General features: G+C 46.5%; 1 protein-coding gene across 7 annotated transcripts; it reads right to left on the bottom strand.

Moving 5' to 3' along the window:
- Nucleotides 1-490: 490 nt before the first annotated feature.
- CARD19 (caspase recruitment domain family member 19) lies at nt 491-17,195 on the bottom strand. 7 transcript variants are annotated; one of them, XM_039888460.1, is made up of 6 exons: nt 17,037-17,195; nt 4,822-4,964; nt 2,870-3,023; nt 1,699-1,758; nt 1,377-1,448; nt 491-767 (listed from the first exon to the last, which is right to left on the bottom strand). In XM_039888460.1, exons 1-6 carry the CDS (start codon nt 17,041-17,043, stop codon nt 652-654), a joined length of 552 nt encoding a protein of 183 aa, XP_039744394.1. In that variant the 5' UTR covers nt 17,044-17,195; the 3' UTR covers nt 491-651. The 7 variants fall into 7 exon arrangements, with proteins under 7 accessions (XP_039744394.1, XP_039744393.1, XP_039744396.1 ...); XM_039888459.1 differs by having other exon boundaries at nt 16,835-17,193; XM_039888462.1 differs by having other exon boundaries at nt 4,822-4,959; nt 16,835-17,193.
- Nucleotides 17,196-17,607: the final 412 nt, after the last annotated feature.

The raw sequence follows: 17,607 nt of genomic DNA, 5'->3' as shown, positions 1-17,607 counted from the left end.
CAGGTCATTGGCTGGTGCCCCACAAGGCCCAGGGCTTGGGTGACAGAGTGATCTGGTGGTGACTGCATATCCTACCCATCTGGGGCTGGGGGCTGGGGAGGGAGAGGGAGAAGTGATGGGCAGGAATTAGTGTAGGAGGTTGGAGCTCTGGAGAGAAACAGTGGGAGGTAGGTGGCCACGGAGAGAAGACATGTAGCAAAGGGGATAGCATGGGCAGTGGGGTGGAGGGATGTCTCGGGGGGCAGTGGGATGGGAGAATTTCTGGGGGCCAGTGGGGTGGGGGACATCTTGGAGGACAGTGGGGGAATGTCTTGGGATAGGGGCTGGAGCAGGTGGAGGGGTGAGGCCCAGGCCCACAGCGATGGAGAGTATGGCCTGGGTAGGACCTGAGCCCAAACTGGATGAGGGACTCCAAGAACCCTCAGAGTCAGCTACTGCTAGAGGCATGTGGAGTCTCAAGTCGGAATCATCTAAAAAAAACTCCTAAGCGGAGAGAGGAGACTTGCACATTTAATATCATTAAGCACCTTTGTAAAAAGGAGTAGTGCTTCTTACAGTAATTATAAATAGTAAAATAGCATTTAGAAAAGAAGCTGGCCTCCGGGCAGGTGGGGGCTCTTTGGTGCATGATAGGCGGCAGCGGCTGGTCTGTCAGAAGCCCCCCAGGTCGTCTGTCAGAAAGGCCAGCAGGAAGCGGCTGACGTGCCTGTCCACGATGACCGGAGAGAAGCCCAGGACGCGCCGGGCCCCTGGCAGCACCTTGGGGTCTAGAACACAAGGGTGTCTCAGAACTGGCTGAAGATGTCTTCTCTTAGCCTGACGTCCTGTGAGTCTTATAGCCGAGTAATGTGGGGTACCCTCCACAGCCAAGTGGGCCTGTCAGGCACTGACCCCACACAACCTCAACAATCTCTGCATGGCCAAAAATGGACTGTAGGGCTGCCATGCTAGGCCAAGAGCGGGCCTCAGCCATGGGCCTCCCATCTATCTGTCAGGGCTATGACACTGGAGAAGACCCCAGACTGTGGGGGGTACCCTACTCCAAGCCCCATGCAAGGCAGGGCTTTCTAACCTCTGAGCTCCAGCTATGCCTCTCTTCCATGAGGCATCATTCTCTAACCCCTGGGGGTAGTGGGCCACCAAGGGCCAGGTATGGGAATCGGGACTCACCACTGCTGGGCCTAGTGGGATTGGGCCCCAAACTCTCTATTTTCCCTGAGCCCAGTTGCTGTCCCACTGCGGGTGAAGAAACGGGTGCAAAGAGGCTGGGGACTAGTGCCTCCCTACAGAACTGTGCAGACAGTGTGCCCAACAAATGTAGGAGCCCTTCTGCCTTGGGGTTTCATGGGGCTGAGGCCTGGACAGGCAGCACCCACCTGGAGGGCAGCAGTAGATGAGGAGGGCCAGCCCTGCGGCCAGGCCAAGACAGGCCAGGAAGGCCACAGGTCCTGGGAGAGAAATGAGCATCAGGGGCTGCCTGCACCTTGGAAGGCGGGGAGGAGTCGTGAGGCTGCAAGGGATAGGCTTGTGTCCCACGCTGGGATCAGCCAGGCAGGGACACCCCCAGTGAGCACCTCAGGGGTTATGTCCATGAAAAGTCAGGAGCAGAGCCCAATTTGGAGTGGAGAAGCCCTGAGGTAGAGGCCTGGGTGTGTGTGTGTGGGAGGGGGCCAAAAGGAGGAAGCAAGAGGTGGTTACCCCTGTCACTGAGCTCTTGGCTTGCGGTGCCTGAGTCTAGCTCTGTGCAATCTGAGTTCTCTGGAAACAAAATCACAGAGTGTGGTTAGTCATGGGTAGGCCAGAGAGGAAAGTCCTCACCCACCCTCAGGAAACCAAGGGGGCTGCCAAGGTCCCTTGGTTCCGGGACCATCCAGCCCCAAGCTGAGTTGTGCTAGACCATGCTGTACTGGCACTGAGCCCTCAGGCCCCCCTTGGGGAGTCAGTGCCAGGGCGGGGACCTTGTACTTTCTAGGACCTTGAGGGCCATGGGGTGGGGGTGGGGGAACCATCATTCCCTGGTGGCCAGGAGTCACAACATGCAGCATGAACACCTGCCCATTGAAGGTCTGATGTTCAGTTATCAGCAGGGTGCTCTCTCCCAAGGCCCCCCAACCAGCCACTTGCCAGATGGCCCTAAGAGCACCCGGAAGCATGGAAGGTATTTGACTCCCAACAAGGCTGTGGGGCCCTGGTGGCTGGTGTGACAAAATAGTCCAGTGCCAGAGCTCAGAGCCAGTACTGCCAGCCTGTCCTTTGAGTAAGACATCAGCCCTGGGTATCAGCTGAGTGGAACCATGCCATCCTTCAGGGCCTCTGACTTTTTCTAAGAATCAAGGGACAGTAGCCGCTCCTCCTGGGGACCAGGGCAACCCTACCTGCATCTTCCCCATCCTGCTCCCAGAAGTTCAAAGGGACCCTCACACGTCTCCTAGGCCCACAGGTGAGACCCTCTTAAACAAAACACACATGCCCTGGATCTGCTATCTGGGCCTGAGACTGTTCTAGAGAAAACCCATACTGGGAATCTACCTGGGTGAAGAGTGGACACAACCTCATATCACCATGGGGGCCAGTTCACTCAAGGCTGATACAGCCCATAGCTGTGTGCCATTTCAATCAGAAGGGGAAGGATTCTCCCAGTGCACTAGGTTATAGCAAGAAGGGGCAGATGCTACATTTTGTATAAAAACTGGCACAAAAGAGAGAGAGAGAGAGACAGAGACAGGTAGGGAGACAGAGATATCTGTGTTGCTGGAAATACTATCTGCCCTCTAGAGGCCACATGAGACAAGACTTGGCCAGACGTGGTCCTCTGGAGAGGCACTGAGCACACAGATGCTGAGGCCTGGGGACTGAGACACACACTTACGCAGAGTGTGCCGGCTAGGCAGGCGGCTGTGCAGTGGCTGGGCATGGATATACAAGGCACGGTAGAACTCCTGGCAATCCCGCTCATTGCTCCGCTGCAGGTGGCCCAGGAGGTCACAGAGCCGCACACGCAGGGATGCTTTTGGGTTTCGGAACTGGTGGCATAAGGAGCGCAAAGGAAGATCAGGCTGGAGGATACTGGGCCAAAGGTGGCTGTGGAGTGGGGTTAGAGGGGCCCTGGGGTCAGCCCCCCAACTCCCTCCAGCCTCAGCTTCGTCATGGAGAGATGACTTCCCCTGGATGCTCCAAACACCCCTGGGGAGGTAGTGACTATGACCCATGGCCTCATGGTACCTTGAGACTGTGCTGGGGTCCCAGAATGGATGCTAATCCTCACACTCCCAGTGAGGGCAGAGAGAGGTCACCAACAAAGGTAGTGGTGACATTATCCCATGTGGGAACTTAATGGCCTGCTGTGTGACTTCAGAAAGTCGCTTCACCCCTGAAGATTCAGTTTGTAAAATGGGAATAATAAACCCACATGGTAGGGTTGTTTCAGGGAATCAATGAGGTAATAGTGTGATAACTTCTAATAGTTTACAGTCTACAGGAATGTGATTCAAGTATTTAAAAAATAAATTGAGGTAAGGATAAAAGAATTGGTTCTTTCATTGTGTTGGATGGAGAAATGTGTGGTTTTAAAGGTCAATGGATGGAACACTTGATTGGCATTGACCACCAGAATCAAGAGGCTGTGACCTGGTGCTGCCACCTGGTGGAGGCATGCCATTCTACATGGAACTGGAATTGAACCACAAATGTGCAGAGCAGTGAGTGCAGGAGCCATTACGTATTCTCCAGGAAAAAGACTATGTGGGTGTAAGCACATGTGCAGAGATTTTTCTTGTGCAAATATCAAAAATCATTTAAAAATTTTACAATGAACATGTATTAGACTTTTAATCACAATAGTAAGATATAAATTTGAGCTATTTTTAAACTTCTTGTACTACTTTCATCACTTAAAAAGTATCTGAGGGGTGGCTCCATAGTGTAGTGGTTAGTATGTCTGCTTTACATGCAGAAGGTCCTGGGTTCGTGCCCCAGGTGGAGCTATGGACTATACCCTGGGTACACCAGGCCCCCTGGGTGCACCAGGCCCTGGGTGTGCCAGATCCCCTGAGTGCGCCAGGCCGCGGGTGCACACCACGAGCGTGGGGGAGAAGACGCCCCGCCTTCAGAGATCCAATTCTTAAGGGGAAATGGCAACATCCATAGGTCAAGGGTGGAAGTAGGGGGTGGGGGAAATTAAAGAGGGGAAAAAAGAAAAAAAGAAGTGTCTGAGCCAGTAGCAGGTCCATGTGCATTTCAGTTCTGTCGGGGATCAACCTCACCTGTCTCCAGGAGAGGTCCCAACCCTCTGGACAGCCCTGCATGTGGTACCATTAACCTGTGCCAAGGTAGGAAGCTGCAGTTCCAGGAAAAGGGCTCACTCAGTGACCAAGTTGGGACATGGGCCCTGTATCCCAAGGTCCTAGCTGGCACCCACCCTCAGGGGAGCCAGAAAAATGGGTGTGGCAGGCAAGGTCATCCATTCTCAAGCAGTGTCCATGAACAGGATGGGCCATATTACCCCAAAATCTTTGTCCATTTTCAGAAGAGTGAAAAGCCATGTGGCACCAGGGTAGGGCCTGGCTGATACCATTACTCCCTTCACCCCTGCTCCCAGGTTTGTTGCATGTTATCACATGTCTCCTGTGATACTCCCAGCATCTCTGGAAGGGGCCAGCAGACACAATGACATACAGAGACTGAGACTGAGAGAGTTAATGTTCTGGGCCCAAGGTCACCCCAAAGAGACAGGTTTTCATGTCCGAGCTCTCCTGCCTTCTACTTTCTCCCAACCCAGACAGGAAGGAATAGAAGAGATGCATCCGGCCCACCCCTCAGCACCTTTTCCGCATCCTTGTTGCTGAGGATTTGGGGATAGTAGCGGTTCAGCTGGAGGATGATCCTGTCCACCTGCTGCTCACTCAGACGCCCATGGCCCATCAGAAAAGGCGTGTCCTGAACCAGGCGGTCACAGTAGGTCTGCTCTGAAACAGAGGTAGAGAGTGCGGAAGGCATGAGCCAGCACAGCCTGAGGAGGGGACAGCAGACCCCCACCACGACGCAGTGTTGGTACAAACCCCTTGCATCAAGGCCCCCGTGCCCACGGGAGGCCCGCCAGCTGTAAGCACCTAGACAACTGCTGACATCCCAGTCAGCGTGGGTCTTACTCACAGCCCAGAGCCCCCCAGGCCTTGCCAACCCCCTAGCCAGAATATGGGGTGAGTGGGTGCAGCAAGAACAGTCCAGAGTACTCAAAAGCAGAACAGGAATGTGATTCAAGTATTTGCCTACTCTCTTATATGAAAATAAACTCTGAGGTACTAAGAGTATACTGTCCACAGGCCCCCACAGGGCCCTCTGGACATATCTAGGCCTGGGGAAAGGCACGGGCAACCTGGAAAAGGCCCAACCCACAGCTCCCACAGCCTCCAATGTCATGGAGACAGGAGCACAGGGTTCAGGGTAGTCCATGCTGGCATGACACAGGATCATGTGAGCAGAAGGTGGACAGGATCATCCCCAGTCTGTCTGTAAGGCTTTAAGAAGCTGCCACCAAGAGCAGACCAGGAGGCCTGCCCAGGGAACTGGGAAAGGCTTTTTCTTCTTTCAGAAGCACCATTAAAGAACCTTTGTTGCACCTTCTTCTCCATTAAGAACTTTCCTTAGAATGACAAGCTTTTAAAGAGAAGGGATGGGGTAGAGGTCGGCAGGCAGGAAACACAGGGTCTCCAAGGGAGGATCCTGAGTCCCTGTGGCACCAGCTTCCTGAACGGGTACACCACCTTATTTACCTACCTGTGGAAGTTTGTCCCATTCCCTGGTGGACATAGGGGCTGGGGGGTGGGCAGGGCTGTATAGGAAGAGAGTTTTTATATGTGATTGGAGTTAAGTTGGTATCAATTTGAATCAGATTGTTATAACTTTAGTAGGTTATGTATAATCCTCATGGTAACCACAAAGAAAATAGCCACACAATATACACAAAATGAAATAAAAATGTGTTGCTACAAAATCAACTAAAAAATCAACTAAAAAAATCAACTAAACAAAAAAAAGGCAGTAATGAAAGGAACAAAGGACAAAAAAGCTACAAGACATACAGAAAAGAAAGAGCAAAAGACAAAAACAAGTTATTCCTATCAGTAATTACTTTAAATGTAAATGGACTAAACTCTCCAATCAAAAGGCAGAGATTGACAAAATAGAACTGTGGTTTGTGGTGCTGTGATTTATAAGAAATATATGTTTGGTCTTTGTCCCACTTCCTGGCAAACAGCTCTTAAATCCCAGGAATTTCTTAAGCACTGAGCCATGAATGTGAGAATCTTTTGAGACCCTTTCAACCTCACCTGAGTTTGTGTTAATGAGGTGACTTTTGGAAAGCCCCCGAATAACCACAGGGTGGGTGGGACCTGGTTGCCAGGGGAACCAACCAAATGATTAGAGGGTTGGAACTTTCAGCTCTAACCTCTGGGGAGGGGAGAGAGGGCTAGATGTTGAAAAATCACCCCTTTCCACATGCCTTGCCCTATGTTTCTCTTCCATATGGCTGTTCATTTGTACCCTTTGAAATATCCTTTGTAATAAATCGGCAGCAGTAAGTAAAGTGTTTCCCCCAAGTTCTGTGAGCCACTCTAGCAAATGATCTAACTCAAAGAGGGGGTTATGGGAAATCCAATTTATAGCCAGTTGGTCAGAAGCCAAGGTGACAACCTGAACTTGTGACTGGCATCTGAAGTGGGAGCAGTATTGTGGGACTGAGCCCTTAACCTGTGGGATCTGGTGCTATCTCCAAGTAGATGATATGAGAACTGAGTTAAATTGTAGGACACCAAGTTGGTGTCCACCAGAGAACTGGATAATTGCTTGGGGGAGAGAGACGAACCCCACACATTTGGTGACCATAACTATCAGAAGTATTGAAAAGTGGAGGTTTTTTTTGTATGAGTAGGGGAGAAACAGTGTTCTTCTCTCAGGATTAACAAAATGTATAACTCAACTATATGCTGTCTTCAAAAGTTTCATTTTAGATCTAAAGACACAAATAGGGTGAAAAGGAAATGATGGAAAAAGATATTCCATGCAAACAGTAACCAAGAGAGCTTAGGTGGCTATACTAATATGAGTAAAAAAGACTTTAAGTCAAAATTGTTACATGAGACCAAAAAGTACATTATATATTAAGAAAAGGGATATTCTCCAAGGAGGTATAACATATATGCACCAACTATAAGAGCACCAAAATATATGAAGCAAACATTGGTAGAATTGAAAGGAGAAAGCTTTATAATAATACTTTGAGACTTCAATACACAACTTTTAATAACAGACACAACCAGACAGATCAATAAGGAAACAGAGGATGTGAACAGCTCTATAAACCAATTATAACTAACACACAATACTCCACCCACAGAAGCAGAATATACATTCTTTTCAAGTGCACGTAGGATACTTTCTAGAATAGACCTCAAAACAAGTTTGGCCACAAAATAGGGCTTAATAGATTTTAAAAAGATTGAAATTAGGAGAAGAAAAAAAAATGGCATAGATGATAGAGGCTCTGTTCATCCCTTTGGCAAACAAGTCAAAGTTGTGATGGAAACAAGGAGCAGCAGCAAGGAAAAATCGCCTGGGATTTAGAGGAACAACCACACAACTAGGCAGAAATCCAAGAAAGCACCCTGCAACAGCAGAAAGGACAGGGTGAGGATGCAGGGCTGCCCAGACTACAGCGGCTGAGTGAGACGGAGGCTGCAGCAGCAGCAGAAGCCTCTTAAAGGGGCCGAGTCTGAGAGCAGATTTTCATGGTGACGGACCTGCTCGCTCTGAGCACCAGAGCCAATTTGGCTGCACACAGTGGGCACCAGGGACTTACAGGGAGACACTGTCGGAGTGAGGACCAGGGCAAAACTCATTTTGTACAGAAGTGCCAGCGGTATCCATTGTTCCCTGTTGAGCCCCCACCCCCATATTCCCAGCTTTCCAGTGCACCGGACACAGTGCCACCATAGCCGTGATGTCATCAAACTGGATACAGAAGTGGCTCCACCCAGAGGATTCCCTGAAACCCCGTCTCCCCCAACTCGCGGCCCCACCCAACCACATCCAGGTATATCCTCAGCAAGTCAGGCGCTCCTTGCTGAGCAGCGCCTAGACTCACACTGGAGGCAGCTGGCCTCGGTTTCTGGTGTGGCTTTTTGAGGCAACTATAAGCACAGCATCTGTGGATTGCTTGCTGAGTCTTCACAGGTGGCCCCGGAGGGGTAGAGCCTTGGGCTAAATTTGGCCTGCAGCTGAACCTCTCACAGGACTGTGCCACTGGATACCTACTTCACAAATCCACACTAATAAGATCAGGAGACTTAGGAGCTTTGCTTAATACATAGAAACAGACATGAAAAGGCAGCCAAAATGGGAAGACAAAGAAGCAGAAACCATATGAGAGAACAGAACAGAGATCCAGATATAATGGAGTCAAGTAATCTAACGAATGCAGAATTCAAAACACTAGTTATAAAGATGCTCAATGAACTTTTGGGAAATGTAGATAAATTCAGTGAGAACGTCATAAAAAACATAGAAATGGAAATGGGAAGTATAAAAGGGGAACCAGTCAGAAATGAAGAACACATTATCTGAGATGAGAAGTATATTAAATGGCATAAACAAAGGAATAAACAAAGTGAATAAAGAAAAGGCTCAAATGCCCTATCTAGAGGACGAGAAAGCCAATCAGGACACTCAATCAGAATGGCAAGATAAAAGATGCCAAGACTATAAAAATAATTTAAGGAGCATATGGGCCCACACCAAGGCACATCATAATTAAAATGCCAAAGGTTAAATATAAAGAAAGACTCACTTCAGATTAAAAGACGCACACAGACTAAAAGGAAGGAGATGGAAACAGCTATTGCTTTGATGGACCTAGAAGGTATTTAAGTCAGAGAGAGAAAGATAAACACTATATGATTTCACTTATATGCGGAATCTAAGGAATAAAAAGAACAAACTAATGAAAAACAGACTCAGAAATATAGTGGACAATTTGGTGACAAACAGAGGGGAGGTGGTTTTAGGGGGCTGGGAGATTGGGGTGAAAGGTTAAAGAAGTACAAATTAGTAGGTGATGAATGGCCATGGGGATGGGGAGCATGGCACAGGGAATGCAATTAGCATTAATACATTGGCTAGGTGGAGGGTCAGGGGAGGGAGGGAGCAATTGGGGGGATCATTTTACAAACTATGTAGATGTCTAACCAATGTACTGTATACTTGAAACTAATTAAAATAAAGAAATTTTTAAAAAACCACCATAAACAAAATCAAGAGAGAAAAAAAGGTTGAAATTATACAGAGAACCTTTTCTGATCACATGGAATAAAGCTAGAAATAAATAATAGAAGGAACACTGAAAATTTAACAAGTATGTTGAAATGAAACAACCAATGGATCAAAGAAGAAATCACAAGGGAAATTAGAAAATACTTTGAGACAAATGAAAATAGAAATACCATATATTACAAGGGATGCAGTGAAAGCAGTGCTGAGAAGGAAATTTATAGCTGTAAATGCAATAAAATAGAAGAAGGATCTTAAATCAATAACCTAATGTTATAGTTCAAGGAATCAGAAAAAGAGTAAACTAAAACCCAAAGCAGCAGAAGGAAGGAAATGATAAAGATTAGAATGAAAGTAAATGAAAGACCAAAAAATAGTAGGAAAAAAAATCAACAAAACCAAAAGTTGGTTCATTGAAAAGATCAAAAATTGACAGACCTTTAGATAGACTGACAAAGAAAAAGAGACTCAGAATTAGAGTGAAGACGTTACTACCAATTTTACAGGAATAAAAAGGATTATAAGAGGGTACTATGAACATTTGTATGCCAATAAATTGGATGACCTAGATGAAATGAACAAACTCCTAAAAATACAATTTACCAAAGCTGAATCATATAGAAATAGAAAATCTGAATAGATGTGTAACTAGGAGGGAGAATAAATAAGTAATCAAAATTGTCCCAGCAAATAAAAGTCCAGGATCAGATGGCTTCACTGGTGACTTCTACCAACATTTAAATAACTAATATCAATCCTTCTCAAACTCTTCCCAAAAAAAACTGGATAGGAAGTAACACTTCAGAACTCATTCTCTGAAGCCATCATTACCTTGATACCAAAACCAGACAAAGACATTAAAAGAAAACTATAGACCAGTATCACTCATGATTACTGATGCAAAAATCCTCAACAAAAATACTAGAAAACTGAATTCAGCAGCACAGTAAAAAGATTTATTCCCAGAATGTAAGGATGGTTCAACATACAAAAATCCATCAATATAATAATTCACATTAATAGCATAAAAGAAAAAATACGATCATCTCAAGTGATACAGGAAAAGCATTTGACAAAATGCAATACTCTCTCTTGATTTAAAACCAGTAAATCAGAAACAGAAGAAAACTTCCTCAACATGATAAAGGTCATACATAAGTCTACAGTAAACATCATATTCAATGATAAAAGATGGAAGCTTTTGCCCTAAGATCAAGTATAAGACAAGGATGCCCACTCTCACCATTTCTATTCAACGTAGTACTAGAAGTCCTATTCAGAGCAAGTAGGCAAGAAAAGGAAATAAAGGCATCCAATTAGAAGGGAAGAAGTAAAATGATCTCTGTTCACAATGACATAATCTTATATATAGAAAACCTCAAACTTAAAACTGTTAGGACTAATATATTCAACAAAGTTGCAAGACACAAAATCAACACACAAAAATCAGTTGCATCTCTATACACTAACATTAAACAATCCAAAAAAAAAAACACAATTCCATCCACAGTAGCATTAAAAATAATAAAATACTTAGGAATAAGTTTACCAATGGAGTGAAAGACTTGTACATTGAAAACCACAAAAAAAAAAAAAAATTCTGAAAGAAAAAAACACAAATAAATGGAAAGATATCCCATGTTCATGGACTGGAAAACTTATTATTGTGAAAATGACAATACTACTCAAAGCAATCTGCAAATTCAATATACTCTGTATCCAAATCCCGATGATGATTTTTGCAGAAACAGAGAAGGCCCACCTAAAATTCATATTTCAAAGAACCTTCATTGCAAAAACAATCTTGAAAAAGAACAAAGTTGGAAGACTCGCACTTCTCAATTCCAATACTGCAAAGCTACAGGAATCAAAACAGTGTAGTAGTGGCATAAGGACAAACATACAGAATGATGAACTACAATAAAAAGTCCAGAAATAAAAAAAATATTTTGAGTGGAAAAAAACAGAGTGAAAAGACAGCCCACAGAATGGAACAGAATATCTGCAAAGCATATATCTGATAAGGGATTACTATCCAGTTTGATGTAGTCCCATTCATTTATTTTTTTCATAAAATCCTCTTTAAGTCCAAGGTTCTTGAGTTTGATCCTATGTTTTCTTCTATGTATTTTATTGATTCCGGTCTCATATTCAGGTCCTTAATCCATTTTGAGTTAATTTTGGTGTGTGGTGATAGACAACAGTCTAGTTTCATTCTTTTAAAGGTGGTTTTCTAGTTTTCCCAGCACCATTTATTGAAGAGGCTTTCCTTTCTCCACTGTATGTTCTTGGCTTTTTTCTCGAAAATTTGCCCATATAAATATGGGTTTACTTTTGGACTCTCGATTCTGTTCCACTGGTTCGTGTGTCTGTTTTGCTGCCAATACCATGCCGTTTTGATTACTGTCGCTTTGTAGAACAATTTGAAGTATGACAGAGTGATGCCTCCCCTCCAGCCTCATTCTTTTTTCTCAGGATGACTATGGCAAGTAGGGGTCTTTTGTGCTTCCATACAAATCTGATGATTTTTTGTTCTGTTTCTGTAAAAAAAGGCCAATGGGATTTTGATGGGGATTGCATTAAATCTGTAATGCTTTAGGTAATATGGTCATTTTAACTATGTTGATTCTTCCAATCCAAGAACACGGAATATCTTTCCATTTCTTTGTATCTTCTTCGATTTCTTTTAATAGGGTCTTGTAGTTTTCATTATATAGGTCCTTCACATGTTTCGTTAAATTTATTCCTGGGTATTTTATTCTTTCTGTTGCAATTGCAAAAGGAATTATTTTTTCCACTTCTTTTTCTGAAGCTTCAGGATTACTATCCAGAATATATAAAGAACTCTTACAACTCAACAACAACAAATTCACAAACAACTCAATTAAAAAAGGACTTGACTATGCATTTCTCCAAAGAAGATATAAAAATGGCTACTAAGCATAAGAAAAGATACTCAGTATCATCAATCATCAGATACATACAAATCAAACCATAATGAGATATTACTTCATTCTCATTAGGGATATATATATATATATATTATATTTCATATGTATATATGAAATTGGAACTATCATGCATTGCTGGTGAGCATATAATATGGAGGATATATATATATATATATTTCATATATATATGAAATTGGAACTATCATGCATTGCTGGTGAGCATATAATATGGAGCATATAATATTACTTCATTCTCATTAGGGATATATATATATATATATATATTTCATATATATATATATGAAATTGGAACTATCATGCATTGCTGGTGAGCATATAATATGGTGCAACCACTAAGGAAAAACAGTATGGCAGTTCCTCAAAAAGCTGAACACTGAGTTGTCATATGAATGAGCAATTCTATTCCTAGGAATATACCAAAAAGAACTGAATGCAGAGACTCAAACAGATACTTGCACAGCAGTGTTCAGGGTAGCATTATTCACAGTAGCCAAAAGGTAGAAACAACCGATGGATGAATGAATGAATGAATAAACAAAATGTGGTATATACACATAATAAAATATTATTCAACCTTAAAAAGAAAATTCTGACACACACTACAACAGGGGCGGACCTTGAAAACATTATACTGTTTAAATAAGTCAGACACAAATGGACAAGTATTGTATGTCTTCACTTATATACCTAGAATAGGCAAATTCTAGAGACAGAAAGTAGAATGGTAGTTACCAGGAGCTGTAGGCATAGAAGAAAGGTGAGTTATTGTTTAATGAGGATAGAGTTTCTGTCTGGGATGATAAAAAAAAGTTCTAGAAATGGATAGTGGTTATGGTTTTACAATGTTGTGAATGTATTTAATGCCACTGAAATAGTTAAAATGGTACCACATATGCACATAAAATAAATGGATAATTAAACTGTGGTTCACCTATATGATGAAATATAATTCAGTGATAAAAAGACCTATGGAGTCACAAAAAGACATGGAGGAAACTTAAATGCATATTGCTAAAAGCTAATCTGAAAAGGCTATATATTGCATGATTCGAACATAAAATGGAAAACTATGGAGACAGTAATATTGTGAAGATGACAATACTACTCATGCCAGGGATTAGAGAAGAGGGAAAGGTTGCCAGGGGTTAGGGAAGAGGGAGGGGTGAACAGGTGGAGCCAAGGATTTTTACAGCAATGAAACTACTCTGTATGACACTGTAATGGTGAATACAGGACATTATGCATTTTTCAAAACTCAGAATATACAAGGAGTGAACCATAATGTATAGTTAGTACTAATGTATCAATATTGGTTTATCAAGTGTAACAAACGTACCATCACCAATGCAAGATGTCAACAACAGGAGAAAATGGAGGGGGTGGGGATGGATCCTCTGTACTATCTCCTCAATATGTTATACAGTAAAATTGCTCTAAAACAAAATCTAGTAATTAAAAAGAAATCCTATTTGGAAATTCCAGTGTTGAATTCTGAAGAAAAAATGGGGGTCAAAGAAAGCAAATGAATCCCTGGGTCAGGTGGGGTTACCTGGGAAGGAGCAATGGAAATGTTCTGACTTGATTAGGTCTGGGCTGGTATACACTTGTCCAAACTTATCAAAGTATTCACTAAAAAAGAGTGCAGTTGATTGTAAGTAAATTATATCCCAATAGAGTTTTTTTTTTTTTTAAATGGGGTCATCATGTTGGAACAAATGAGTCTCCTCCCCGATTTCCTCTGTAGAGTCAACTTAATAGACCGTTTGTCTTCCTCATCTCTCTCATTGTCAACTCCTTCTGGCTAGTCTTTTTGCCCCAGAACACAAATTTCTAACTTCTAAATTCTCCCAGCCTGGAAGACAAACTCATCAGCAGCCCCATCAGTGAGAAGCTGCACACATGGACACTGAGAGACCTGCCACAGCCACATGAGCAGGACCCGCCTGGCCATCTGGCTTCAGCACTCTGACTAAAGTTAAGAATACCAGCCAGAGTTCACAGAGTGTGCCCCATGGCCAGGCACTCTGATTATCTTCATTCTTCATGCAGATTATCTTCATTTTTCAATTGGTGTGAGCACAACTACCACCCCCACTATCAGATGGGGAAAGTGAGGCATAGTGAGTAGATAAAGTATCTGCCCAAGACTTCGGCCAGCTGGGGAGTGATGAATCAAGGTTGGGACCCAAGCACAGTGTAGGCGCCACCTCTCAACATCCAGACTTTCCACTTCACTAACTGACATACTAATTAACCATGCACTTAGCTGCATCATGTCTGCTCTCAGCCAGGCTCACTAGGACAGGCCCAAGGCTGTCCTGTCCAGTATGTGCAGCTGTGCACAGGGCTAGCACACAGTAGGCACTCACTGAAGAGTACTGGAATGAATAGATGTAGGTCTGAGACCCAAGAGCGAGAGCTATTGGTGGACCATGGCCCACACCCAGCATGGGATCCTCCAGTCCTGTGAACCAATAGCCAGGCGGAGCCCCTGTTGCCGCCAGCTGTGACTCATCTGGCACAGTGGTACAGCCTAGGGACTGAGGCTTTGAGTCCTGTCTCACCCTGCATTTCCTGTGGTTGCTGTAAACTGTGCACACAAGCCACACCCAGGCAGCCACTCAGGGCACAAAAAGGTACAGGAAAGGAAACTAATTTGGTTCCAGGTCCTGATGAACATTCCCAGACAGTTTTTACAGAAAGAATGCTGACACAAAACCCACCAAGACTTTGCCAACTAACTTTGCCAAGCCTCACCTCCTCTACCTTTCTGCCTAGCTGGTACCAGGACCACAGACTCCCAACTGGTTACCTGCCTCTCCCTGACACTTACGGCTGGGTGAGAGCTGGCCCCACCTGCACTCACCTAGCCCCCCAGATCCCTGAGCCTTCCCACATGGTGGCCCCCCAACTGTACCATACTGCCCAGGACTCCTACCCCAGGCCAAAAACACCTGTCCCTGTGGTTTCCACCTGGCTAACTTGTGCTTAGCTCACTATCCTCCCAGAGAGGCTCTCTTGAGTTCCCCTAGCTCCTACTCCACCGCAGTACAGATGCTTGGGCCTCAGTCTCCCCTCCTGAATGGACTTTCCCAGAATCCCTTCCTAACCCAGAGTCTGACCTGGCCTTGGGCATGGAGAAGCTGAGACTGCTCACTCCCCAGCATGCCACAGGCAGGGACTGGTTCTGCAGCAACAGTAATAGCTGCAGTAACATTTGGCCAGTGCCTGCCCAGTGTAGACACAGTAGGTCCCACACATACTCCACAGCCTCTCACAGAAGCCACAGAAGCAGCATGCAGCAGGCCCCTGTCAGTGCACAGAGCAGTGAGCTATGGAAGACATGCCTGCAGCCTTGCAGGGCTGCTCATTTGATGCTCCCAGGCCTATGCTTTCTGGGCCTTCGTCTACTGTCCCAAAAATGAAGGGCTGTGAGGAGAAGGGTCTCTAGAGGCCCAGTACACAGAGATGGCAGGAAGAGAGGGAATCAGGGGGCCTGGGAAGGACACAGGTCTAGTCCTAGCTCTGCCACTGACCACCTGAGGCGCCTGGTGCTTGGCACCTGCCCAACATGAGCCTTTGTTTCCTCATCCACACATAAAGATGATATTCCGCATGTTCCCACATAGAGCTGCGGGATGGGAAGTGCCTGCTGCAGGGCCAAGCACAGGTTAGGTGCTCAGAAAGAGCAGCCACAAATAAAAAGGGTTCAGAGGCATGACGGGAGCAGGTGGCAGCTGGGGTCTCTTCTGGCCTAGGCTGGGACAGTGGTGTCTCTGAAGTCACCAGTGTGCAGGATCCAGGCTGGGACTCCAGTGAGTTCTGGGGAGAAAGGACCGGGACTTCTGGGGCCTTCCTGACCCCCTAGGCCTCCCCTAGATGACTTCTGCCCCATGAGGCAGAAGAGTGGGCCCCTCAGGGATGAGATGTGGCTTCTGGGAGCTCCCACATTCCCTGATCACTCTGCCATGGTTCTGTCACAGGCCCATCACCCTCAGGGCTTCTCCAACAGGGGAAGCTCCACAGAGCACTGTGACCCCACTTGGCTTGGGCAGGAGGAAGGTGAGGCCCCCAGAGGCCCTCAGGAATGTTTGGGCTGGTGATTCCATTCTGAAAAAAAGATGTTGGAGGGCCTGGGGCCGCCCAGTGTGGAGCACAAAGCTTTGGGGGGCTCAGTCCGTGTTCCGGATTCCCCTGGACCTGTCCTTAACGGAGCGGTGCAGCTAGAGAGGGAACAGAGAGTCCCCAGGGTACCACACACTGCCGCAAAATGCAGCGCCTGTGGGGCCTCTTGGTCACGTGGCTGTGAAGATGGAGTGTCTATCTCCTACCAGAAGCACAGTAGGACCAGAGAGAGTATTCCTGACACCATTTCTACTTTTACGTCCTACTCTGTCAGGTGGTCTCCTCACCCCAGCACCTCCCCCTCCCCGGCCACAGATGCACACCGGCCTTCGTTCCTCAGAACCTTTCAGGGCCTGACCACACCCTCCACCCCAGAACCCTCCAGGACCTGACCTCGCCCTACGGAAACCTACCGGACTTGACCACGCTCCCAGTCCACTGAACTCCGCAGACAGGGGAGGCTGTCATGGGCACGCAGTCACGGACAAGGTCACTGGGCCAACACAGCGAGAAGCCGCCCCCGGGCCGAAGTCGGTATAACTAGGTTCTGGGGACCACCGGGGTCGCATGCCCATTCAGGGACATCAGGCACGACCTTGGCCCGGCCGCGCTCACCTGTCATGGCGTCGGCACGGCGTGCACTCGGCCGGCACCGGCCCGTAGCCCTGCCGCCGTCTGCCACTCAGTCCGTCAGTTTGGCTGCCGCCAGCGGGCCGGGAGAGACCGCCGCTAACCCATCTGGCTTGGCCTGCCCTTCCCGGAAGGCCCCGCCCCCAGCGTCATTGACGTAGCTGCCCCGCGCCCCGCCCGCCTCACTGAATCCCGCCCCTCACTGAGCCGGGCTTCCTCCAGCGTCAACTGCGGCGCTACCGCAAGACTTTAGCCCCGCCCCTAGCTGAACACCAGCCTCGCTCCTGGGCCACATCCCACAGGAGCTCCAAGTCTCGCTCTTCTTTGAAGCCCGCCCTTCCCGCTAGGCCTTGCCGCCGACGTCGGGGACGTAGCTATCAGAGCCCTGAAACCCGCCCTGACAGAGCCCCACCCTCACGGAAGTCCGCTACGCCCTAGCCACCGCCCAGAACTACGCCTTTCACTGAGCCCCGCCGGCGCCGCCTACGGGGCTTCCAGGAGCCCAGAACCTCGCTCTCGTCCGCTGGTCCTCCGAAACTCTTAACCCAGTCCCTCA

The sequence above is a fragment of the Pteropus medius genome, unplaced genomic scaffold, assembly GCF_902729225.1.
Source record: "Pteropus medius unplaced genomic scaffold, Ma_sr-lr_union100, whole genome shotgun sequence".
Lineage (NCBI taxonomy): Eukaryota > Metazoa > Chordata > Mammalia > Chiroptera > Pteropodidae > Pteropus > Pteropus medius.
This window is presented reverse-complemented; position numbering and strand designations above follow the sequence as displayed.

Excerpts from the sequence above, each read along its gene's own strand:
- CARD19 (XM_039888459.1), bottom strand. The coding sequence starts at position 16,889 with ATGACAGCCTCCCCTGTCTGCGGAGTTCAGTGGACTGGGAGCGTGGTC. Across the intron at positions 1,759-2,869 it reads GCCTAGCCGGCACACTCTGC|AGAACTCAGATTGCACAGAG; the intron begins GTAAGTGTGTGT and ends TTTTGTTTCCAG. Across the intron at positions 768-1,376 it reads CATCTACTGCTGCCCTCCAG|ACCCCAAGGTGCTGCCAGGG; the intron begins GTGGGTGCTGCC and ends CTTGTGTTCTAG.